This window comes from Callithrix jacchus, chromosome 19, assembly GCF_049354715.1.
Source record: "Callithrix jacchus isolate 240 chromosome 19, calJac240_pri, whole genome shotgun sequence".
NCBI lineage: Eukaryota > Metazoa > Chordata > Mammalia > Primates > Cebidae > Callithrix > Callithrix jacchus.
In genome coordinates this window covers 14744953-14770842 of record NC_133520.1, presented here as the reverse complement: position 1 = coordinate 14770842, position 25890 = coordinate 14744953, and the positions used below count along the sequence as shown (strand labels likewise).

The following is a 25890-nucleotide window of genomic DNA, read 5'->3' as shown; positions in this document are numbered from 1 at the left end:
TGCTAAGGAATCCCTAGGTCCAGAGTGCCGGGGTGACACTGATGAACCAGCATGTCTTTATGTAATTCCCAACCAAGTGCTTTCAAAATAAATAACTGAATCAAGGCAGAGCGTAGAATAAACATCAGACCTCATTAAATTGGAGGCAGTGAGATGCCTTGGCTCTTGAGGAGGCACTTAACAGAAGGTTAATGGCTCAGCTTACTTCAGATTAAGCTTGGGCTACAATGGGAAAGAAAACTCAGGTCCACCAGCAAAAGCAAATGCAATGCAATAGAATCAGGGGTCATTAGAGGAGGGCTGTAACTAGAGTGCTGAGGAAGGTGGCATACCAGACAACATGATCCATCACACATAAGGCAGGTGGAGGGACCAGAGTCCTAGAGTCAAAAGTCAGCTCGGAAACCTAGTATTTTATTTTTTATTTTTTGAGATGGAGTCTAGCTCTGTTGCCCAGGCTGGAGTGTAGTGGCATGATCTCAGCTCATTACAACCTCCGCCTCCCGGGTTCAAGAGATTCTCCTGCCTCAGCCTCCTGGTACTACAGGTGCCCACCACCACGCTCGGCTAATTTGTGTATTTTTAGTAGGGATGGGGTTTCACCGTATTGGCCAGGCTAGTCTTGAACTCCTGTCCTCAAGTGATCCACTGGCCTCGGCCTCCCAAAGTGCTGGGATTTCAGGCGTGGGCCACCATGCCCAGCCAGAAACCTGGTATTTCAAACATGGGTATTTCAGCACCACTATTTTGAAATGAGTAATGATAGCATTGAGCAAGTACTAGAAAGTATCTCTTCAAGAGAATATTTATTATCTCAAGATAAGGAGAGCCAGGAAAGGACATGAGGAGTTGAAACATCCAAAAGCCAATGTCTTGTCAGCCCCTGCCCGTTTGTCTGTTGTGCTTACCGTGTGAAAGAGGGCAGTCTCTTCTTTATTGACAAGCTCCACTAGAATGGTCGACTTGTTATGAGTGATATTCCCCATGTCATTCCACCTGGTCAAAAGGAATGTCACTATGTTTACCCAAAGATGTTCCAGGCATTTATGATACACCATAGGAGGGTAGTTTGTTGCTATCGAGTCTCATTTTACAAATTATTATTTAACTATTTTTAAGTGTAATGTTCTTTCAAAAGGGAAAAGTAAAAATGCAACACTTATCCATTCAAATAGCTAAAAACTCTACATAAAGTATGTCTAGATATTGCTGTTTATAAAGTATAGTTTCCTTTGTGACTAGCAATGAGGAGAATCTGCAAGGGACTTTTGCTGCCCCCCTCCCATTTTTTTCACATTTCCAAAGTGACAAAACATTTCCCGTGACCTCCATTTTTTAATGATGGAGGAGCATATATTATTAAAAAGTTATGTGTTTTTGGGAATCTAAACAGAAGAATCCACATATTCTGTATTAATATGCACTGCAGATTCATGATGCCACCTAAGAAAAGATGACTAGGGACTGTTTAATGTGCCTACGCTTTTGGGATCTAACACACACACACACACACACACACACACACACACAAACAGACAGACACACACACACAGTTTCCTAGGGACTGTTCAATGTGCCTATGCTTTGGAATCTAACACACACACACACACACACACACACACACACACACGGTTTCTTAGGGTCTGTTTAATGTGCCTACGCTTTGGAATCTGACACTAACATACACACACACAGTTTCCTAGGGACTTTAATGTGCCTATGCTTTGGAATCTAACACACACACACACACAGTTTCCTAGAGACTGTTTAATGTGCCTATGCTTTGGGATCTAACACTAACACACACACACACACACACACACACACACAGTTTCCCAGGGACTGTTTAATGTGTCTACGCTTTTGGGATCTCACACACACACACACACATTCCTAGGGACTGTTTAATATGCCTACGCTTTTGGGATTTAAGATGCACATACACACACACAGAACGTTTCCTTTCCTGTCTTCATGGAGACCTTATCGAAAATGAAAATAAGCACCAGATGGGGAAAGATACGCTACCGCTTCCCATCCTACTTGGAACCAGTTTCTAACCATCTTTAACCACTACCTACCCTTCACCCGGTGCCCCAACCTATAATTCCCTGCCACTGCTTTTTTACTCATATGCACTTGCTCATTATACTTCCACCATCCTCTGTTTGGATAATAAATTTGAGACTCAGCTCTGGGAATCACCTTCTCTAGGAATCCCTTCCTCATTCCCCACTACCCACAGGAGAGAAGAGACCACTGTGGTCCTCTACTGGTCACCACATTGCATTATAATTTTTACTTCTGTGATGAGATCTCTAATGAGACCAAGTAGACCACAGGCCCCATATCCAGTGCAGTGATTCTGCCTTCTTCATGTCTGTGTTCCAAGCACTGAATTGAGTACCAGGCACAGGGAACTCAAAAAATGTTTGCTAGTAATATAAAAGCAATAATACTGCCTTTCAGCTGTATAGTCCGATTCTTACATCAACTCTCTAATGCAACTCTCTATTTTTGCTCCTACTTTTAAAATGAGGCAATTTAGATACAAATAAGTATCCGACTTCGCACATTTACTCTGAACCTCAGGGACGGATGAGTTCTTTACCTGTAGTTTCCAGACTTTCCTCCAGTTCTCATTCCCTTATATCAGTAACAAAAGTTTTTAGGTACGTCTGCTGGGGCAATCCTCTCTACAAGTGCTGCACGCAGCTTGCTTCACAACCTACAGTTCTATCAGGTTACATCTACGTGGACGAATAGCTACAAGCTCCTTAGTGAAGGTCTCTAGAGATAAGAGATATTTGGTTTCCTCTGGCTCCATTCCTTCAAATCAACTGCTGAAATCCTAGATATACTCAGAGCCCCACCACATGACTTCAGCTAGTGGTATAATTAACATGATACTATAGTAGATGTTAATTCTTGTCTTGCAGTGGTTTCAAGATAAACGAAAAGGTCTGGAAGCAGATCCTACGGAAACTAAGCAAAACCTGTGAGTGGCTTATGCTCATAAAATTTCCAAATTGCAATTTTCTTCTATTTCACTTCAAAAGCCAGCGTGCCCGACTTGTTTACTTCTCTGCTGTAGGTTCAAAGAGAAACTGAAACATCAGTTTAACTATGGAGAACTGGTAGGCCAAAATGCCTGGATAGCTTTGAATGGGTATAAAAATTTATAGTTACAACTCTGCACATATTTACGTGTTTTCCTCAATGAATTCTTACTTCGTGGCAGGTATATGAAGCTGACGCTAAGTCCAAAAGTTTATCTTATATCCTGAAAGATCTCTCTTGTCATTCCTCTTCAAAAATGTCTCTATTCGGAGAGCAAGAGAATATCAAAAAAACAATGGCAGACTGGGGATCTAAGAAAATAAAAGCCAATCAGGAAGCTTTTCGGTAGAAAACTGTCTCAAAGTGACCTACAGTAGCTGCTGATCCAGAGAGTTTATGGCCAATCAAGAGTCACTTCCAGAAGGTGGGCCCTGCTTGCCTCCAAGGGCTATCTGTGATCATGTGCCCTGGATACACAGATCCGCCTATCAGACACACATACAAGAAAGCTGTCCTTCCAATCACGGGCCATGTTGCCTTGTGAATGAATGACAGAACAGTTTTTCAGGGCACCAATACAAAGCAAGCATACTGACATGAAATGCAGCAGGAGCTGTCTGCATCTCTATACTGGTACCAGGCCTGATAAGTGGAAAAGAGGACTGACGTGTCAAAATAATTAAAAGTACCAAAGCCTTCTAATTCATCGTAATAAATAGATTGCATTTTCAAAACATGTTTTTAAAAATAATCACCTTTTGTTCACATAAAAATCAGTTTGCGCTCTATTGGCACACGTTGAGGCAGAGAATGCAGAACAATGGAAAGAAGCCTTGAGATTTAATGACTGATTGGAGAGTCAGTTTCCAGCCAGACTCAGGAAGTTTAGTTTCACTCTTCTAACTCATAGGGTTCAACAATGTATTTCCTGGAGCCAGGTGGAAAGGGTTTCTACAAAAAGTGAGATGAATTTAATGGCATAAATCCTGCAGAGGGCTCACCTTGTATGAGCTGAGAAAGGTCAAATCGAATCCAGTTTGGCTCTTAACTCATTTAGATAACCCTAATTAACATGTTAATTAACATTAACATTAGAGTCCCTCAAGGAGAAAAAGAAAAAAGAAAAACAAACAAGACTACCTGTATATTACTGCTTGTCTTCCAATTCTGTTCCTCACGAAAATCCCCATAAAGAAAATGCCAAGGTGTACACAGTTTCCATGATTGTCCTGGGTAAGACCAACAAGAGAGACCTGTGATGACCTGTGTTCACTGCAACATTCATTGTTCACAATAGCTAAGACATGGAATCAACCTGAGCGTCCATCCATAGACGAATGGATGAAGAAAATGAGGTACATATACACAAGGAAGAACCATTCAGCCTTAGAACAAAATTGTCATTTGCCACAATACACGTGGAATTAGAGAACATAATGCTAAATGAAATAAGCCAGGTACAGAAAGACAAATACCACAGGTTCTCACTTATATGTGGCATCTAAAAAACTGAACTCATAGAAGCAGAGAGTAGGCCGGGCGCAGTGGCTCAAGCCTGTAATCCCAGCACTTTAGAAGGCCGAGGCGGGTGGATCACAAGGTCAAGAGATCGAGACCACCCTGGTCAACGTGGTGAAACCCCATCTCTACTAAAAATACAAAAAATTAGCTGGGCATGGTGGCGCGTGCCTGTAATCCCAGCTACTCAGGAGGCTGAGGCAGGAGAATTGCCTGAACCCAGGAGGCGGAGGTTGCGGTGAGCCGAGATCGCTCCATTGCACTCCAGCCTGGGTAACAAGAGCGAAACTCCGTCTCAAAAAAAAAAAAGAAGCAGAGAGTATACTGGTGGTTACCAGAGGCTGGGGAATGGGAGGAATGGGAGGAATGGGGAGACGATGGTCAAAGGAAATAAAGACTTGTTAGACAAGAGGAGTAAGTTCAGGATCTCGTGGTGACCACAGCATAGTTAGTAAAAATGTATTGGTGGGTTGTTTGTTTTTAAACAGGGTCTCACTGTTGCCCAGGGTGGAGCGCAGTGGCATGATTTTGGCTCACTGCAGCCTTGACCTCCTGGGCTCAGACAACCCTCCTATCTTGGGGTCCTAAGTAGCTGGAACTACAGGCATGTGCCACCATGCCTAATTTTTTTTTTTCCAGACAGGGTCTTGCCATGCCACCCAGGCTAGTGATCTTCCATCCTCAGCCTCCCAAAGCATTGGGATTACAGGCGTGAGCCACTGCGCCCGGCCATAATATACTGTATTCTTGAAATCACTAAAAGAGTAAATCTTAAGTGTACTCATCACAAGGAAATAAGTATCTGAGGTAATGCATATGTTACTTGGTTTGATTTAGCCACTCCACAATATACATATATTTCAAAACCCACAGGTATCACACCCCATTTCTCACCCACAAGTAGAATGAATCATAGACAACATCAGAGCAGTAAGGTGACCAGCTGTGTCTGTGGGGTCAAGTCCTACAGGAACTCACCCACCACACCTCCTGATGGACTATATATAGAAAGAGATAGATTTTTTTTTCTTTTTCTCAATTCGTCACAACGCATTTCCAGTTTAAGAGAGAATCTCTGGATTTTGTCAGATTCATTGGCATTTGAATTTTCTCTTTTATGAACATCTATTAATGTCTTTTATTTTTTTAACCTTACCAGAGCTTTTGCTTTTTAAATCATTATACATGCAATAGTTTGACAAGCTGAATATTCTTCAGGGCTTGTTTAAAGGAAGCAAGGAGCAGACCTGTGCCTATCACCTTCCTTTGCCGAGAGGCCAAAACATTCACTCACCTCTTAAAGACTTCTATGTGTCTCTTTGCAGCCACCACGCCTGGCCCTTTCAGTGCAGAACCTCCCATTCCTCGGTGCAGGGATATTTTATCAAATAATTACATTTCCCTTGTTCACACTTTTTAGAACTCCCATTGTTTAAACAGTGGACATCCTGGACAGGTCCTCTAACTTTTTAATCTCCCGTCCCTGACTTTCCATTACTTTGTTTTTTTGGCAAGATTTTCTCAGTTTTATCTTCTAATCTGTCTATTAAGTTGTATATTTCTGATACCACATTTTTAATTTCAGAGTTTATTTTTGTTTTCTAAATGCTTCTTTTTGTAAGTAACTTATTCCTTCAAGGAGGCAAAAAAAAAAATTCAAAATCCTGAGGCTCACTAGTATTTTGAGCAGGGGGTTCTTCTTCCTGCACAATACCTGCGTCTGCTAGTCCACAGCTGTTCTTATGATGTTGGTCTCTGTCTTACCTATTACGACACTGGGTAGGGTGACACTTGACTATCCGTTCGCATTTGAGAATCGGTTGCTAAATGTTGGCTGGGAGCTCTCTAAGCACAGGAGGAGCTTGTGGACTTCACTGGTGGCTGATCTCCTAAGCCCTGTCTTGGGGAACCCCAGATGTCATATTCTTATCTTCAGCCTGGTCTCTTGGTCCAGTCAGATGCTTCCAAACTCCTGTGTGGGCAAGCATCACCTGGCTGCCAGGGTTCTGAGAGCGGAGTGGGAACAACACACCTAGTAGATAAACTGTTAGTCCCTGAAGTGAAATCCTGCTTTCCCCTGGGGGTAAAGGTGCTGGATGAGCTGATGCTTGGTACTCACTTAGATGGACGTCTTCTTTCTAAAGCAAGAGTGGGGACATGCACAGCTAGAACTAAAATGGAAAAGAAGGACTTCTACATTCCCTGGAATACTCGATCCCATTTAAGGCATGAAGAAGACACTTGTCAACTCACCCCCTAAAGCTTACATTCCAGTAAGTCTTCTAACAGAGATAGGGAGAAAGTACAATCCCTGTTGGTGGCAAAGCAAAAAACAGTGCTGAGAGACAAAGAACCAGCGAAGATGAAAGAGAAGCGGGGTCCCATAATGGTGATTCTGAGAAGCTGAAACAGTAAGTTACCCTACAGAAGGTATGGGGAGAAAAGAAGATAGGAGCAGTAGAGTCAGAAAGAGAAAGAGGAATTCTGCAGAAACACTTCCCTGGGCACTTTGTGGGTGGATCTGTAGGGATGGGATAAGGGAAGAGTCATTCACCTGGGTGGGGCAATGGAAAACACACAGCAGAGGTGCCTCTGGAAGCTACTCTACCCAGTATGCTGGGGACACTGCACTGGTCAAAGCTTAAGGGCTTGAAGTCCAACCTAGCAATGGATAAAGGCTCCAGACTCTGCCTTACCCATTCCAAAAGCACACTTTGCCTTGTCTATGTGCTCTGACAATACAGGAGCGACTCAGGCAGTGGCCAGAGTCTGTATCCGTGGAAGAGGAGGGGCAGACTTGTTAGGAAGTGGGCTGATACTCTCCCAGTCTTCATAATTTTTACGGAACCACTCATGAAAAAGCCCATGCTAAATTCAAATATTTTTCCTAGGATGTACCATGACACACTTTTTCTTTTGTCAATAAGAACCTGTGCCAATCAAAAGAGACTCCAGTTCCCTGCATATTTTCTTGTATGCTTTTTCACTTATTGCAGAGTTGACCACATCGCCACCCCCACTATTACTGTCGCTCCCACACTCATCCTCGGGTCACCAAAAATCATGCAGTCTATAGTTGGGTCACCTTAGATATGCAGATATGTGGGGGGAAAGAGGAAAACAGGCAGTGCAGCTCAGTCAGCCCAACTTGGCAATGAGTCAGAAGCGCCTGTCTTCCAACTCGGAGGAAGGTTTTATAACCCTGTTGGTTCCATAAAGAAAGAACATACTAGAAAGCACATCAGAACCAACCACAGCAGATTTCAACATGACCTCAACTGCCCGTTTCCCGCAGTCCAGAATTACTAAAAAACAACACAAGCAAATCGCCACAACAAAACCTCCAACTTCCAGGGACTGAGAAGTCAGTTTTCTAGAAGTGGAGAAAAGTTTACTCTGATTTTTCAATGACCCAAAATATGACTATATATGGGCTGCAGAAATCTAAGTGGGATGCAGATGGCTTCATAAGGCATTATTGCAAGGAAAATGGATTACAACCCTATGAAGGGCAGCTATTAGAGAAGCAAAAGAAAATTAAACAAATCTAAAAAAGAGCCATTTAGCCCTTTCTGAAAGCTGCGGCCACCCTGCTCGATCCTACTTGATGCACATCAGCAGTTCTCATTAAGGCAAATTGCAAACGTGCAACAGAGGGGGAACCAAACACTTATAAAACAGCTAGCGGAGCCAGTCTGGAGTGAAATGTTTGTGCTGAAAATGCAGGCGTCTCCCAAATTGCTGAAATGTGCCAGTTGCTTTGGGTTTCTGATAAATCTCCATTTTTTGTAAAGTAGGTCAGCAGAGAGTGGAAAATGAGTTTGGATGATGGGCTCAGCTCTATGAATGACTAGGCTCCATGACCCCCCCCAACCACACCCACTTCAGGAGGTGGATGTGCTGCAAAGAATGTGATGCGCTGTAGCCATTTCCCAGGCACAGTTTCCATAAAACATCAAAGGGTCTTGGAACCCACAATGGAGGACCCTACAGAGCTGGAGAAATAAAATATGATTGGATACAGGAAACATTTCATTCTACCTCACAAACAATTATCTCTATATTGGCTGAATGAAGAGGAAACCAGAATAAGAAAACCACTGGCTAGAATCCTGATTAATGTTACACATGACATTAGCTACTTGCATTGTCATAGGGCTGGATATCAGCCTTGATACCTCTGAAGTGCTGGATCGGCTGATGCTTGGTACTCACTTAAATGGACTGTCTTATTGAGCTATTATGCTGAGGACCACAGAAAACTTCAAAATCTCTTGGCTAAGAAAAAAAAAATTGTTTATCTATAATAAATTGGACTTGCCAACTAATGCTGCATAGCAAAAAGAAGGCCAAGCCATTCTGGCCCACTGCTATCAACATTGATTTTCCAAATGCCAGTACCATTCTGAGAAGGTTAAAGCCAACACAGAGCACAGTGTGTTACCTTTACAGGGAAGATTTCCTGTCCAAATCCATCCAAACGTTCAACTTCGTTGATGTACATCAGTTCAGCTTCTGCTGGCAGGATTCCACTAAAATCAAAATAGCATCGAAGGAGGAAATGGTTAAGGACAGCCAGTGGAAGATCCCACCCTCCTGATGGCAAATTCCAGAGCTGTGGTTTAGCTCTAGAGTCTGGAAAGAGCAATCATTACCCAACCGTGAGGGTACGGTACATTACTCAGTAATTCATTAACATCTTCCCCAGTAGCCTTTCACTCAACACGGAATAATAAGAGGAAGGTAAAGATTTAATTAAGAGCCACAGCCCTATAAACATGAAATAATTATTCCAGACCTCCCTTTGAATATGCTGTCTGCTTTAAAAAGAAGTTATTTTTCTCCCATTGGGAGAAATCTTCATTTTTTTTTTTTTAAAGCAAGAAAAAAGGAAAAGGTTTATCATGAGGATAATACTTTGGGAGTCAAATGGCTATGGCTCGCACCTGTAATCCCAGCACCTTGGGAGGCCGAGGCAGGCAGATCACTTGAGGTCAGGCATTCGAGACCAGCCTGGCCAACACAGTGAAACCCTGTCTCTACTAAAAATACAAAAATCAGCTGGGCGAGGTAGTGCATGTGCATATAATCCCAGCTACTCGAGAGGCTGAGGCATGAGAATTGTTTGAACCCGGGAAGCGGAGGTTGCAGTGAACCAAGACCACACCACTGCACTCCAGTCTGGGTGACAGAGCAAGACTCTGTCAAAAAAAAAAAAAAAGAAGGCCAGGATGAGAGAACCTAGAAACACTGCATAGGCATTGATATCAAACTCCTGGTGCTTCCTTAAATTAAAGTTTCTCTCCTTTTCCTTCCTTCACCTGCCTATGACCCAACACAGCACTTTAGGTCTTCACTCTATTGGCACAGGCTGTCTCAGGCTTCCCAGATTCTCAGAGGAAGAAAAGGGAGGGAGGGAGGGAGGGAGGGGGGAAGGACCAGAGCAGTCTTCAAGTCAACATTCACCTTTTCAGAACTGAAGTACAGAGCTGAGTCACGTGGTAGAAGCAAGGCGAATGTGTTGACTCAAGCCCAGAGTTGCAGATAGGGAGATAAATGCCTCCTGTCCCATGTACAGTAAACATCTGTGCGGCGGGCAGCCCCTTACCCTCCACCTGCCTTACCTGTGGGCTTTGTGCTCTTGGGCTACCTTCTGGGTCAGCTCCTCCAGAACAGCCTCTTCCAGGGCCAAATCCTATAGGAATAGAAAGTGCTGAAGGTTACAAGAGGGTGTGGGCATTTGCTATTTTGCTTGTAAACCTTAAAAGCTCCCTTCCTCAGATGTTCCTGATTTCTTCAATATCTGTTGTAGAATTAAAGATTCTAATTATTAGAACTGAGTTATGATTTCTACTGTTATAACATGGCTCTCCATAATAACAGGCTTATTTCCAGGTATATTTTGGGTTGCCACCTGAGTTCTGTGGTGCCTGAGACTAGCTCTTGCCATTCATTCTTCCCTCTCTACCTGCCTGCCTCTCAGATGTACGTTTATAAAAAATGCTCTGCATGGCTTCTATATATCTAATGATCGGGGTATAGGCCAATGATTTTTCAGGCCATCATCTCTTCAAAAGTTGAGCCTAGGAAGGGATTGGGCCAGGCCTTTCTGTCCACCTGCACAATACCAGGAAACTAATTCAAAACCACCGAAGGAAGAGTAGGCGCATTCCGATGTTACCTGACGGTCATGGCAGCAGAGGAAGCCATGATGGCTAAAACATCTCCAGAGAGCTCTGTAAGGCAACAGGTACGTAGCTGCCTAGTCAGCATCTCTATCAACCGAAGGCCAGGTCCCTGGAACCGGTGATGTGCTGACTACTGTGGGCTCAGAAGAACCGATTACACACAACTTTTCCCAACTCCCCTTCCTTAACATCATGGAAACAGGCTTGCTAACACGGACCAGGGAAACACGGTTCAGGATGGTGAGATGGAATCAGGAGGAATAATCCAAAATGAGCAGACCAAAGCAATCCATTCTTGAGAAGCTGACAGAGCTAGAGATTCTAAAGTTTGTCTCATGCCTGTGGTGGCCTGGGGCTCCAGCAATAAGCCAGGGAACTCTAGCTTTCCTGGAGAGCAGTTCCTACAGATTCCAGGCTAGTACAGATGGGCACCATTTTCCTGTGAGCTCCAGAGAGGATGTCAAAAGGGACACCAAGCTGCATCCCAATGAGGGTATCTGAATCTTACCCTACTGGGATGGAAGGCAGAGACTGATGTTTTGGCAGAAATCATACCAAATGCCCCATTCCCTTGATTCTAAAACACCATTTATATAAAGATTTATCTCCAACTTAGTAACTTTTCATGGATGAAAACACTACCCCTAAATATGTATACCTCAAAACTGTGAAAAACATCCCATCTCAAATCATTGAAATGTGAACAATCAATATTTTTTAAAACTGGAAAGCAAAGATACAATTATATGCTAAAATTTCTACAGCTTTGCACATCCTGCTAACTCTAGAGTTCATGAGAGACCCTAGAGCAGACGGGGAATTATGGCAGCTCTTACTTTCCACGTAACTGATTAATTGGCAGTTTCCTGTTTAGCCAGCCATTGAAATGACTCAAGTCCATGACAGGAAATAAGCTCAACATTTTCAGTTTCATGTTGTGGAGGAACAAAGATTCCACAAAGTTTAGAAAGTTAGCTATGTGTGTGCATCTAGATACTGAGTAGCAGTAAAAACCCCATTAATTTTGAAACGCTAATGAAGGGCATGTGGCAACAGAATAAAATAAAGTGAAGATCAAAAAGTGTTCCATTAAATCTCCGTTTCCTACTTTTTGAAAAGAAGAATCCCAAAGGTACCCCCTCTGCTATTGTTCTCAACTTAACCGTCTCCATCTGCACCTGGGGCCTCCCTGAGGTATGTGCCCCTCCAGAGAGAGCGCGAGTGTGGCCCTGTGGGAATAAAAAATGGCAGGGTGCATGCCTGTACACAGCCACACACCTGCGGAGCGCCCTGTGTACTTGACTTTGTTCTTTTCTCTGCTGAATAAATGCCATTTAACAAATTTGGTTACTTTATAAGATCAAACACAGCCATTCATCCTGTCTTCCCTCCCCCACCAAAGGAATGCATTCTCTTTGAAAGCTCTAGTGGAACCAAGCACAAAGTTTACACCCTTCCATGACTCCTCCCCGGCCTATGCAGCGAGGTCAACACCTGGGCCTGGCATGCAGACCATTCTTCAGTGTGACTCAGCTTCCCCTTCCAGACCTCCTTGCCCAACAGGTCAAGTCCCAGGCCAGCTCCTCTTCTAACACACACTGCTTTTACATCCATTCGTAAAGGATGGGCCTTTACGTGCCCATCCTCCCTGGGAGAACCATCCTGTCACATCACACAATGTGAAATGCCACAACTTAGGGCCTGTCTCAGCTACCACTTACCTCGATAGGGCTCTCCTGTCTCCCCAACTGGACATAAGCATTTTTTCCTTTTGAACTACCTCTTCTACTCTGTGTGTGTGTCTCTTCCCATATTCGGGCTACCGCATTTCTTACACACTTATGTGTATACTCGTCTTATCCTTGATCCTTGTCTCCCACCCTCTATGAGAGTACAGGGTCCTCAAGGACAGCAATTCTTCATATCACTTAAGGGGCCTCTCACAGGGCTTTTGTGCAGCCACAGCTTATAAGGGCTCAATATATAGCAAGTGATCAATACATGTTTCTTGAACTGAACTTACTATGTGACATGTAAATTTCATATTCTCAAAAGTTTAATTACATCCATTCGTAAAGGATGGGCCTTTACGTGCCCATCCTCCCTGGGAGAACCATCCCAGAGCTGCTTAACAATCACTTGTATCATTTGCATGTGCTCTGTTTACAAAAAATCAAAAAAATAAAGCATAGAGTGATGCTTTATAACAAAATCAAAAAAATAAAGCATAGAGTGATGCTATCTGGAAAGCATACTCCTCAATAGCCTTATATTTGCAAGACACAGAGACAGAATAATAGTGCTCATAACAATAATAAGACAACTAAATAAACAGTTACTGAGAATTTACTATCTGCCAACTTGCATTATGTATTTCAAACTAGGGATTTCGCATGGACTATGTCCTTTAATGCTCACAATGAAGTAAGGCTTGTTACTCTCATTTTTAGATGAGAAACCTGAGGCTTGGAAAGGTTAATTAACTTGCCCAAAGTCATACAGCCAATAAGGAGCACAGTGAGAATAGGGTCACAGCACTGCCCAGCAAAGATGCCATGGAACTGCCAGCCACAGGTCACAGTGCACCCGGATACAAGGAGGAAGGGGCTGAAAGTGGATGGCTGGTGACCAAAGCCTAGGAATATTCACAACTCAGATAAGGCTTCTGCCACATCATCTTCAGCATTCAACAGGACTTTCTGGGATGATGAAAGTGTTCCATATGTGGGCTTTCCAATACAGTAGCCTCTAGACACAGGTGGCTATGGTGCACTAAAACGGTAGCTGCGGCGTTGCAGTGGCTCAGCCTGTAATCCCAGCACTTTGGGAGGCCAAGGAGGGTGGATCACTTGAGGCTAGGAGTTCGAGAGCAGACTATCCAACATGGCAAAACCCTGTCTCTACAAAAAATACAGAAGTTAGCCAAGTGTGGTGGCATGTGCCTGTTGTCCCAGCTACTCAGGAAGCTAACGCACGAGAATCGCTTGAACCCGGGAGGCGGAGGTTGCAGTGAGATGAGATTGCGCCACTGCACTCCAGCCTGGGTGACGGAGCAAGATTGTCTCAAAAAAAAAAAAAAAAAAAAAAATTAGCCAATGCAATCAAGCAACTAAATTTTTAATTTTATTTAACTTTCATTAAGTTAAATTTGAATGTAAATATCCACACATGACTAGCAGCTACTATCCTGAAGAGAGTCATTTTAGATCCAAAAATAACTGTCAATATTTGCCCGTCCACTGATGAGACTTATGAAGTCCATGCTGTTTAAGTATTTGATTTGCCAAGAGTTTAGTGGTAACAGTCTTATTCTCAACGAGGTAGGATGCACAAAATAACTCCTTTACGACTTCACAGCACTTTAACCTGTCAGGGCATTTTACCGTCTACAAACTCATAAATATCATGCCGCTAATCACCTTTGAAAACTCCGAGAAGCACCCAAACCTGGTCCCTTCCTAAAGGCAATGTAATAAAGGCCTTTAATGAGAGTAAGGTGAATAAAATGTGAGAAATTATCACTCCCCCATTACCAACAACCCCATTTGACACAAAAATGTGCACACTTTAAAATTCTAAGGCTTGAGCCTCACTTTCCTCCCATCAGGCACACTGGAAAACACCCTGACTTTTGGGATGAGATTCTGAGACATTAGAAATGTTGACTCAAGCATATTCCACATTAAGCCCTATGAAGAACTTATCTGCTAAGTAATATATTAATCTCTTTGGAGTTTCATTTAATGAGTAGAATTTAAAAAGTATAAAAACAGCAAGCACAGCAGATAATATCACTGTTTACTTGAAGGGAAATACAGTAAGAATGGAGACTAGATGCGGTGGCTCACACCTGTAATTCCAGCACTTTGGGAGGCTGAGGCAGGTGGATCACCTGAGTTCAAGAAGTTCAAGACTAGCCTGGCTAACATGGTGAAGCCCCATCTCTACTAAAAATATAAAAATTAGCTGGGTGTAGTGGTGGGTGCCTGTAATCCCAGCTACTCAGGATGCTGAGGCAGAAGAATCACTTGAACCTGAGAGGCAGAGGTTGTAGTGAGCTGAGGATGGCACTACTGCACTTGAGCCTAGGCAACAAGAGTGAAACTCCGTCTTAAAAAAAAGAATGGGCCAGGCGCGGTGGCTCACGCCTATAATCCCAGCACTTTGGGAGGCCAAGGCGAGTGGATCATGAGGTCAAGAGATCGAGACCATCCTGGTCAACATGGTGAAACCCCGTCTCTACTAAAAATACATAAATTAGCTGGGCATGGTGGTGCATGCCTGTAGTCCCAGCTACTTGGGAGGCTGAGGCAGGAGAATTGCTTGAACCCAGGAGGCGGAGGTTGCAGTGAGCTGAGATCACGCCATTGCACTCCAGCCTGGGCAACAAGAGCAAAACTCCGTCTCAAAAAAAAGAATAAAGTTATTCATAAAAAGTTAAAGATATGCAATATTCCCTGTTAGGAACACGATTAGCCTTTGACCAAATTAGACTGACCTCATGCACTAATATGAATAATTCCGTTACTTAGTCTCTCAAAACTTAAAAGCTTTGTCACCAGACACTCCACTTTCTCCCACGTGCCATCACTAAGTTGCCAGATTTCGGCTATTTTACTTCAAAATATCACTTGCTTTGCTTTGTTGTTTTTCTTTCATGAACATCTAAATGATATCCTTTGCCCATAACACTACAACAGATTCCCAGCTGACCAGCTTGAATCTAGCAGATCTCAAAGTGGGGGGTCTGCAGAACTTGAAGGAGCCCATGCTCCTGTTCTAACTCTGCAGAAGTTTCCAATCTCATCTACCACAATTTGTCTCCAGTAGCTACAGTCAAACCAGCCAGCGGATGCTTTCCGAACACCCAGGCCGCGCTGCCGCTGCTTATCCTCTGTCTAAATCATTCCTTGCTCCCTACCTCTTTGCCTCACAGCTCACAGGCCAGCAGTCTTCCAGCCTTCCCTAATCCCCCAAGTGCATGTGACCTCTCTCCACATAACATTTTGATCACACTTTATTATACTTGGCTTTTTATTCTGATTTTGCAAACTTCCTATTTAACCAACCACACTGTAGTCTCCTTGAAAACAAGCACCATTTCTTATATAATTTCATCCCCTGGGTGTTAGTTACCCACGTCAGTGCTTGGGGTAAAGGAGTTGACCAAAAAAATAAGTAGTGAATGATCGGATTCCTGAAACCAGAGCCAGGAGGTTGAATGGTTATAGCTGTTCCCTAAAATGGTTTTCAAAAAGTTTTAATCCTTCCCATTTAATACTCTTTTCTTTTACCCTGAAGCTACCAACCAACCAACCAAGAAAAATTCCCCAGGCGTTACAACCTAGCCTTATCTTTACTTCCACCCAGGAATGGGAATTTTACTTTATTGATTCATTGTAAAATTTTTATGAGCACAGTCTGTGTGCCAGATGACAGTGAACAAGACAGGTGGTCCCTGCCTAAAGACCACAGAGCTGACCAATAATAAATACATACAAGTGTACATACATAAGAATGAACAGAAGTACACATATGAAAAGTGATTTAACAGGAAGGGTATACGAGACAGGTGGTCAAGGAATGGAAGTGCTCTCTGGGAGGTAATGGTGAATTGAGACCTGAATGTCATAAAGATCTGGAGCAGAGCATTCCAGGCAGAGGAAGCCCATGTACAAAGGCTGTGGGGTGAGAAAAAGCTCAGTATGTTCTGACAAAAAAAAAGGGGGGGCCAGCATGCCAGAGGGTAGACGGTGAATGGGGGAGAAGGAAGGAAAGTAGGTAGGTGTCTTTTTTGTTAAAAAACAAAAACAGGGACCAGGCATAGTGGCTCACGCCTGTAATCCCAGCACTTTGGGAGGCCGAGGCGGGTGAATCACAAGGTCAAGAGATCGAGACCATCCTGGTCAACACGGTGAAACCCCGTCTCTACTAAAAATACAAAAATTAGCCAGGCATGTTAGTGGGCACCTGTAACCCCAGCTACTCAGGAGGCTGAGGCAGGAGAATTGCTTCAAGCCAGGAGGCAGAGGTTGCAGTGAGCCAAGATCACGCCACTGCACTCCAGCCTGGCAACAGAGCGAGACTCCATCTTAAAAACAAAACAAAACAAAAACCTTTATTTCTACTGACAAATAATAATTGCAACTATTTTTGGTACAATGTGATGTTGTGACACATGTCACATGTATACATTGTGGAATGGGCAAATCAGTCTAATTAACATATCTATCACCTCATATAGTTATTTCTTTTCTTTTTCTTTTTTTTTTTTTTTTTTTTGAGACGGAGTTTCGCTCTTGTTACCCAGGCAGGAGTGCAATGGTGCGATCTCGGCTCACCGCAACCTCCGCCTCCTGGGTTCAGGCAATTCTCCTGCCTCAGCCTCCTGAGTAGCTGGGATTACAGGCATGCGCCACCATGCCCAGCTAATTTTTTGTATTTTTAGTAGAGACGGGGTTTCACCATGTTGACCAGGATGGTCTCGATCTCTTGTGATCCACCCGCCTCAGCCTCCCAAAGTGCTGGGATTACAGACTTGAGCCACCGCGCCCGGCCTATAGTTATCATTTCTTTGTGGTGAGAACATTTAATTTTATTATACTGTAAGTTCCGGGGTACATGTGCAGAATGTGCAGGTTTGTTACATAGGTTTACACCTGCCATGGTGGTTTGCTGCATCCATCTCCCCATCATCTACATTAGGTACTTCTCCTACCTTCCTCAATCCCCCACTCCCTCCTATCCCTCCCTTAGCCCCCCACATCCTGACAGGCCCCAGAATGTGATGTTCCCTTCTTTGTGTCCATGTGTTCTCACTTTTGTTGCCTGTGTTTTTGGGGTCATATGCAAGAAATTGCTGCCCAGACCAATGTCATGTAGCTTTTCCCCCATGTTTTCTTCTAGTGTTTTATACTTTCAAGTCTTATATTTAAGTCTTTAATACATTTGGAATTGAATTTTGTACAAAGGGTGAGATAAAGATACAAACTCAATCCTCTACATGTAGATGGCCAGTTTACCCAGCAGCAATTGCTGAAGATGCTGCCCTTTCACTAATGTGTTCTTGGCCCTTCTGTTGAAAAATCTATTGGTTATAGATGTGTATGATTTACTTCTGGTCATTCTATCCTGTTCCACTGGTCCTTGTATCTATTTTTTTGCCAGTCCCATGCTATTTTAATTACCATAGCTTTGAAATATAGTTTGAAATAAGGTGTATCCTGCTTCATTCTTTTGCTCAAATTTACTTGGGCTATTTGGGGTCCCTTGTGATTCCACATGAATTTTAGGATTGTTTTCTATTTCTATGAAGAATGATGTTGGAATTTTGATAGGGATTGAATTAATCTGTAGATTACTTTCAGTAGACCTTTTAACAGTACTGATTCTTCCAATCCATGAAGATGGGATATCTTTCCATTTGTGTCATCTTCAATTTCTTTCATCAATGTTTTATAGTTTCCAATATACAGAATTTTCACCTCCTCAGTTAAATTTACTCCAGGGTTTGTTTGTTTTTTTAATGCCATTGTAAACTGGATTTTTTTCTGCCAACTCTCACTTCTTCTATTAAACATAGTCCTAGCCATAGCAACTCTCACTTCTTCTATTAAACATAGTCCTAGCCATAGCAATCAGGCAAGGAAAATAAAAAGCAGCCAAATAGGAAAGTAGCATGCTTGATGATGACATGATCTTATGTGTAGAAAACCCTGAGGATTCCACAAAAAATCTCTTAGAACTGAGAAACAAATTTAGTATAGTTTCCGGTTACAAAATCCGCATAGAAAAATCAGTAGCATTTTTATATACTAATAAGAAATTATCTGAAAAGGAAAATAGGGAGGTGTCTTGAGGCAGAAGGAGGCATTTTTACCTACTCAGTGTGTTTCAGAAAACCTGTCCCTACTTTATAAACCCATAGACTCTTCCCCCAGGGAATATGCATATGTAAAATACTGAAATTTTCAAAGGAAAGAACTCAATGTCTAAAGAAGGTAAGAAAAAAAAAATCACACTTACCATAGGAAACAGCACATACTCTCTGAGGAAATCTTGAGAATCAAACTGATTATAGTCTCCAAAATCAGCTGAGAAGAAAAGAAGGTAGAAGGCTGGTGTTTATTATATGAAATTAAAGATGAAATACAATAGGGCAAATTCATCAACACATTATTACTCACGCCATCCTATTTTCTCACTATTATTAAATAAAATTGTTCCGAGATATGTTTGACATAGTTACTTAGATATAACAACATGGTAAATATCAGCATTTAAGCACTACTAAACGATTCTTTGGAAATAATGAAATTTGAAAACAATTCCTAAAGGTCACTTCAAAAATGTTAAACAAACCTGTATTTATCTGTTTGTTAAACATGCATCAATTTGTATCTTAAGAACATCTGCCAAGGGGACTTTTTAACTCAAGGTTAATTTGGAGAACTGAAGAGCCAAATGCATCTGCATCTTTTCATATATTTGCAGCTGGAAATTCCCACTGTAAATCACCCTTGGCAAGCAACCTCAAATATCTTTACACCTCCTAAATAATTTCACATGTTACAAGATGCCAAAAATTCTGTTTTCCTGTCTTCATCTCAGAGTGGAACAGTTTGAGCACATGCAAAATGAAATATATAAGTGCCTTGCTTCTTATCTCACTTGCTCTCCTAAAAACTAAACCTGCATGAAACTTTAATTTCATGTAAAATATTTAGCATCAGATAGAAATGGATCCAGGTATCTTTAAGGTAACGAGACATAGAATGAGAGGATACATACACACAAGCATGCACCAATGTTGAGAAGTTGCTGAGAAGGTAAAAAATAAATATGAGCCTACAAACTCAGCATGTAACTAATTACCAATTAGGTGCAGCATTCAAGAATAGCAAAAATCATGCACTCTGCCTATTTCCAAGTTCAATCATTGGTTATCACATTCCACCACAACTTATATTTCTATTAATGTATCTTTCTAAAACCTTCAGTAAGGGTTCTCAAAAAAGTTATTTGAAAAGTATCAGAGGAGGTTTCATCAGACTCAATAGCTAGCTTCAAGAACCCAATGAAAACGGAATCCTGAGTAAGTTCACCAAATTCCTCAAGGATCTTCCAGTATCCAGGATGCCCACAATAAGCCTAATGACTGAGTAGTGAGAGGAAAGAGTACCTGTAGTAAACTACGTTTTTTATTTATTTGTTTAATTTTCTTAAAGACAGGGTCTTGCTCTGACATCCAGGCTGGGTGTAGTGAACTGATCATAGACTACCGCAGCCTCAAACTACTGGACTCAGGCAATCCACCCACCTCAGTCTCCTGAGAAGCTGGGACTACAGGTGTGTGCTACCCTGCTGGGCTAATTTTTTAGTTTTAATTTTTTTTTTGTAGAGACAAGGTCTCGTTTTGTTGCCCAGGGTGGTCTCAAACTCCAGCAAAGCCAGCATTCCTGGATGCTGGCTTCAAGTAATTCTCTTGCCTTGGCCTCCCAAAGTGCTGGGATTACAGGCATGAACCACTACACCCATCCCAACGAAAGCTTTTTAAAAGGAGAAAGACTCAATTTGAAGATGAGTGGCATATTGATCTTCACCATTATTTCAACAACGCTACCACTGATTTCTCTATCATAACTGGCCACTGTTTCTTCTCCTTCCAGTCTTTAAGCAGACAGAGGCGACACATCAGATTTTGCCTGTTTCCATCCACAGAATTACAACAGAAGCTAACTGTATGGGAACTGTACTTCGAACCAAAATTGCTAAGTTGTTAACACCCCACAATGAAAGAGGTCAGGAGAAGGGCTGCCTCTTCAGACATTTAGATCCGAGATGCTTCCATTCAGTCCAATGTTTGGGATGGGAAGTCAGTTCACACCTTCTGAAACAACATTCCACGCAGCAAGAACCCAGCTGCTGGCTGGCTCACACTTGCAGAGAAGCTGATTTTCAAGAAAATCACTAAAAGGAAAAGTTTCTCTTCAAAAATGATATTAACGTGTTCCCGCTTATTTTAAAACATGTTTTTAATTTTCCTTTTTTGAGACAAAGTCTAGCTTTGTCACCCAGGCTGGAGTGCAGTGGTGCAATCTCGGCGCACTGTAACCTCTATCTCCCAGGTTCAAGTGATTCTCCTGCTCCAGCCTTCTGAATAGCTGGGATTACAGGTGTGTGCCACCATGCCTGGCTCATTTTTGGAATTTTTAGTAGAGACGAGGTTCTACCATGTTGGCCAGGCTGGTCTCAAACTCTCGACCTCCAGTGATTCACCCGCCTCGGCCTCCCAAAGTGCTGGGATTACAGGTATGAGCCACCGAGGCAGCCTATCTCGCTTTCAATATAACTGAAGGCAGTTAAGCCACCACTCAATAAGCCATAATATATAAATATACATATAAAGTCCCCCACATAACAATTTAGAGAAGGCAAAAACCAGATATGTTTATAAAGCTATACAGGACAGGATGAAAGATAAATTCAGTCCAATACACATTTGCTGTTTCATGTTACAATCATGGATTTTAAATCTCTCTTTAACTGCATTAGAATATATAATACTATAATGTTGAACACTATCACACTCTAAGAAGTTGTGATAGTAACACCGTTACAGCATCAAGTCACAGAATGTCACCATATTGTGCAGTGGAGTAATTCTGAGAAAATCTTCCACAAACCCTGAAATGTAGCCTTAATTAAAGGCAGAATAAAAGCTGCTATTTCCTCAAATAAAACTGTAATTATACAAGCATGAGAAGTTTGCAAACAGCTTTGAGAAATCTACTACCCGGCCACCAAAAATCACTTTGCATTTTTCATGTAAGGTAACTTAAAATGAAAAGGGAGCATTGCTAAGAGATCATTTAAGTAAATCTAACTTCTCACTCTGAGAGGCCAGCAACACCATGATCAAACAGAAAATGGGATTTCACATGCTGCTCATAACCATGTCTTACCTTGCACAGCTAGGCCGGCGAGCCGAATCACCTGTTCCAGCGTACATCGTAATCGTCCTTCAAGTACATCTTTTTTGACTTGCAGGTAATACTGATATCTGTTCATGGGAATAGAGGAACAAACAACCTTAAAAACACACACTTGGAATATATTCCCACAACATAGATGTCTCTAGATGTGAAACCTTGTGTATGCAGCAGGATACGCAGGTGATGCTGATAGAGGTCATTTCTATAAAAGATGGAATGTGACCTCTGCCTGTGTTTATCTTTGTTTGATGTAGCAGGTGCCATATCCTGTTCATTCTGAGCTTGAGAGGATTCTCATAGCATCACTTATTTGTAGGCCAGCAGGATAATCTACTGATAAGGACCAGATCTTCATAACAGAGTCCAAGAACGAAAATGCTCTTGCACACCTGGCTACCCACGACAACACGACTGCCAAAGCTACATTCAACAGTGCGCCTTCCTGAATGCATTCTAGAAACACATCGCCTTTCACACTCAAAAGTTTGGTAAGGCAGATCACAAACAGGCCAAATAATCTGTAATTCCACTGAGAAATCAAATACAGTTTTCACCTTACATATCTCTGAATCATAAAAACCCAATCTGATGCAACTTTCCAAACTGAAGTAAATTCTCAAACCAGCAAAGTACAGATGGACAGAACTGTGCCCAAACACATGAAGTCTCAGACTAGACAAGTATCCTCAGGAGCTAATACAGTGTATTGCTTCCCTACCAATCAAACAGCACTCTTAGAGTTACCTAAATATTTAGAAAACTTCTCATTCAAGACTTTTATTTCCAGTACTCCACTTCCTTTGACGATACTCTCAACACACAGTCACCACTAAAAAAAAAAAAAAAAAAAAAAAATCACACTTTTCTAGCATTAGTTCCTGATATATGCTAACAACCCTTTTGCTCCTGGTAACTGTAACTCACTATTTTAACTTCAATTTGGCATCTCAATCAAGGAAACCCAGAAGTGACCCAAAGCCCAACTTTCCTGGAGAGAGGCAATCAGTGCTGAGAGCTAAGTACTGCTGGCTCCACCATGATGATGTCACAGGCGTCATTACACATCAATCAACGCAATGCCTGTTTGTGGGAAGGAACTGGGCTCCGTGCAAACTCCAGTAGAATCCCAGACTTCTTATCTGCTCTTGTATGTACTGAACAGGGTAAAGACAACCACGCCATTCTTTGGTGGGAAAAACCTATACTCAAATCAGAAGGGCAAACACTAGGAGCTACTTAAAAAGCCTTTTTAGTCAAACCTAGTATGAACTAGAAAAAAATCACAAAGCAAAACAGAAAGCAAAATCTCAAGGTAGGAGAAAATGGTAAATTTCACCAATTCCTGCTAATTATAAAATGTTTGAATCTCTACATGCCATTCATTCCTTTTCATCCTTCTTGAGTGGTTTTGACTTATTTGCTGCTCTCCAACCCAGGAAGACAAACAGATCATTTTAACCCATAGCTATCATGTTCTTTCTATGGGCCTAAGTCTGCTAGATGCTGAGGAGTATCTTGGAGAGCGCTAAAACATTCTCTGCCTTACTTACAAGGATGCATATATCTTTTTGACCACTCTGATCATATTTCTGTCTAATGTACTATCTAAGGGTTCAGTGATCAAGAACCAAGGAGTAAAACATTTGAAAAGGTGTTTTCCTGGCATTATCTGCCAGAGGTAGAGCTTTGTTACCTGTCACCTTGGAGATGAAAATGACCACCTAAGACTATTTATTAGTGGATACCTTTGGGAGTCGACCAGTACCCAATTAATCTGCCAGCAAAACAATAGCTCTAGTTTTTAAAAATCTGCGGCTTCCAACTTTCATCTACAACTATCACTTCTATAACGTGTCAGCAAGTTCTGTAGCAGATCCATTCTATCCTAGGAAACAGTGACTCACAATCCACCAGCAAGGAACACCAGGAGCGTTCCTAATCATGTAGGTTGGGTGTAGGATTTTGCTGGAATATAAAATAAGGAGCTGAAGAAAGCAGGGCTCTCTTCTGGAAGCCATCCAAACCAGGAGAGAATCTAAACAGCAGCAGTGATATGGTGCTATTACCATGAGATTGTGGGTACTACCATGTAAGACTGCAGAGACGAGAATGAAATTCAAACCAGTTTGGAAATTGTTTGGTTGGTACAGTTTTGCACAAAAGGCAGTTTTAAAAAATATTACAATTCTATCTAATACGATGACTAAAAGACAATAGGAGTTGAAATTCTATTTCTAGAATGCCTAGTCTTTGCTTATTTTTCATTAGTAACTCAATTATAACAGTAGTAAAACATAACAGTGAATTCTATTTTGGAAACATGCAATTTCGTGGAAGTACACTCCACCCTGTCATAGCTTTGGGTGGAGGGGAAAAGGAAAAAAAAAAAAAAAGCAATTTTCGTGCCAGGAAAGTAAGTATTTGCCAACTTTCCAAAGAGATCCTCTTTGAAAACCCAAGCTCACAAGGAAAACTTTTTAATATTTTTCATATTCAAAGACCTGGAAACAGGCCATCTGACTCGAGGCCTGATGAAAGGTTTTAGGTTAGGATTCTGCTCTTCCTCTAAGAATTGGTGAACATAATTATGCTTCTTGAATAAAGGTAAAATTTTGTATTTTCAAATTTTGCTTTTAAAGATTAATTTTTTATTAAATGCAGATGTCTCTGAGTGAAATTAAAAAGGCTGCCTAATAATCAGTGTTATTAAACATTACTAATGGGAGCTAACATGCTGAGTCTCTGGGGGCCTCATCTAGGATAAGTGACTTTTCCAAGTCACTTCCTCCCCTAGGAGTTTGAAAGTTAAAGTTGGAAAAAATGCCCTATTGGGTCAAATCAGTAGAGCCATGGTACTTTCAACAGAGGTATCAAAGAACTCTTCCAAAATTATACCCCATAACAGTATCTTCAACACTTAGAGATGAATGGCTAAGATCCTTAGGCCCTTTTAAATTCATGTATGAGGAATCATCTCAGCACATCTGCTACGGTGTTTTGCAGTTCTGTTCATTCTTCTGAGTGAGCAAGTCCGTGTGGTGTTCTGGAAAGCATGGGCTAGCTGACCACAGATCTACAAATAAGGCAGCAGGAACTCTGAGGTCTGGTACGTGTTGCTATTAACATATTTCCCCCACCCCTCTCCACAGGTGAAATCTTCATTCTAAGTCCAGTTCAGCAGATGTACCCCAAACAGGGGACAGCCATGTAAAATGGTCAAAACCTTGGGATCTGAGTGTGGTCATACTGCCACCACAATAGGCAACATGCTCAGCCTAAGTCAAAGGATGGCGAAGAGAGGAGGAGCAGGACCTCTGCCACGGTTCCAAATGTCTGCTGCCCTCCAATGGAGTCACGCTCACCTAACTCGTTACTCCTGGGACCATCTTTCAGGCCAGTAAAATGGGAATGGAAATGGGAAGTGATTATTGCTCCCAAGTGAAAGTGTCCAGAGCCAGTGACTGGTTCTCCACCTCTGCTTCCCTTTGCTCTGAGACCTGCATGAGCAGGGAGGGCCGGCTGTTAGCCTGAGCCCTGGGCATAGAGGGCTGGGAGCAGAGCCACAGACGACCCACAGTGGCAGGTGGGCAGCAAATAAACCTTTGTTTGTAAAACCACAGAGGCTTGGGGGTCATACAACATTGCAGCATGATGGAGCCTAAGCTGTTTAATAAGGGAAGGATTTTTAAAATCCCAGTCCAATCGTTTCACTTTTTAGAGAAGGCAACGGTGCTAAGGGAGGAGAATGACTTGTCCAAGGTAATACTGCTTCCTGAAAGGCCAGGTCAGAACCAGATCTGAGCATGGACAACCACAGAGGGGAAGGCAGAATCTGACCCCTGCCCATTCTGGGCAAGCCACCAATTTCACTGAAGTCTAAAAATGAAAGCAAAAACAAAACACCACTACCTGGTGATTTTTATGATGTTTCTAAAGAAGGGCTGCAATCCCCAAGCTTTTCCCCATTCAAACTTAGACAGTCTGTGCCACAGCATTTGAGGCAAATGTTGGAATGAGAAACTTTTCCATAAAATCCTATTACAGAACATGTTTCATACTGTGGCCAATCGTTATTCAGATCTGTTTTTTCTCCTGGCAGCGGCTTCTGGGATATTTCACTTTTCTCCCCC

At 42.1% G+C, this 25890-nt stretch overlaps 1 protein-coding gene across 3 annotated transcripts in view; it reads right to left on the bottom strand.

The window, feature by feature from the left end:
- PTPN14 (protein tyrosine phosphatase non-receptor type 14) overlaps positions 1-25890 on the bottom strand; it is a 198260-nt gene that overhangs the window by 40092 nt on the left and 132278 nt on the right. For all 3 annotated transcript variants that reach the window (XM_002760523.7, XM_035281339.3, XM_035281338.3), the window contains 6 exons: positions 21731-21828; positions 18792-18859; positions 10203-10273; positions 9023-9110; positions 4201-4289; positions 909-996 (listed from right to left, as the gene is read on the bottom strand). In XM_002760523.7, coding sequence (XP_002760569.1) covers positions 909-996; positions 4201-4289; positions 9023-9110; positions 10203-10273; positions 18792-18859; positions 21731-21828 — 502 coding nt within the window. The remainder of the gene's footprint in view (positions 1-908; positions 997-4200; positions 4290-9022; positions 9111-10202; positions 10274-18791; positions 18860-21730; positions 21829-25890) is intronic.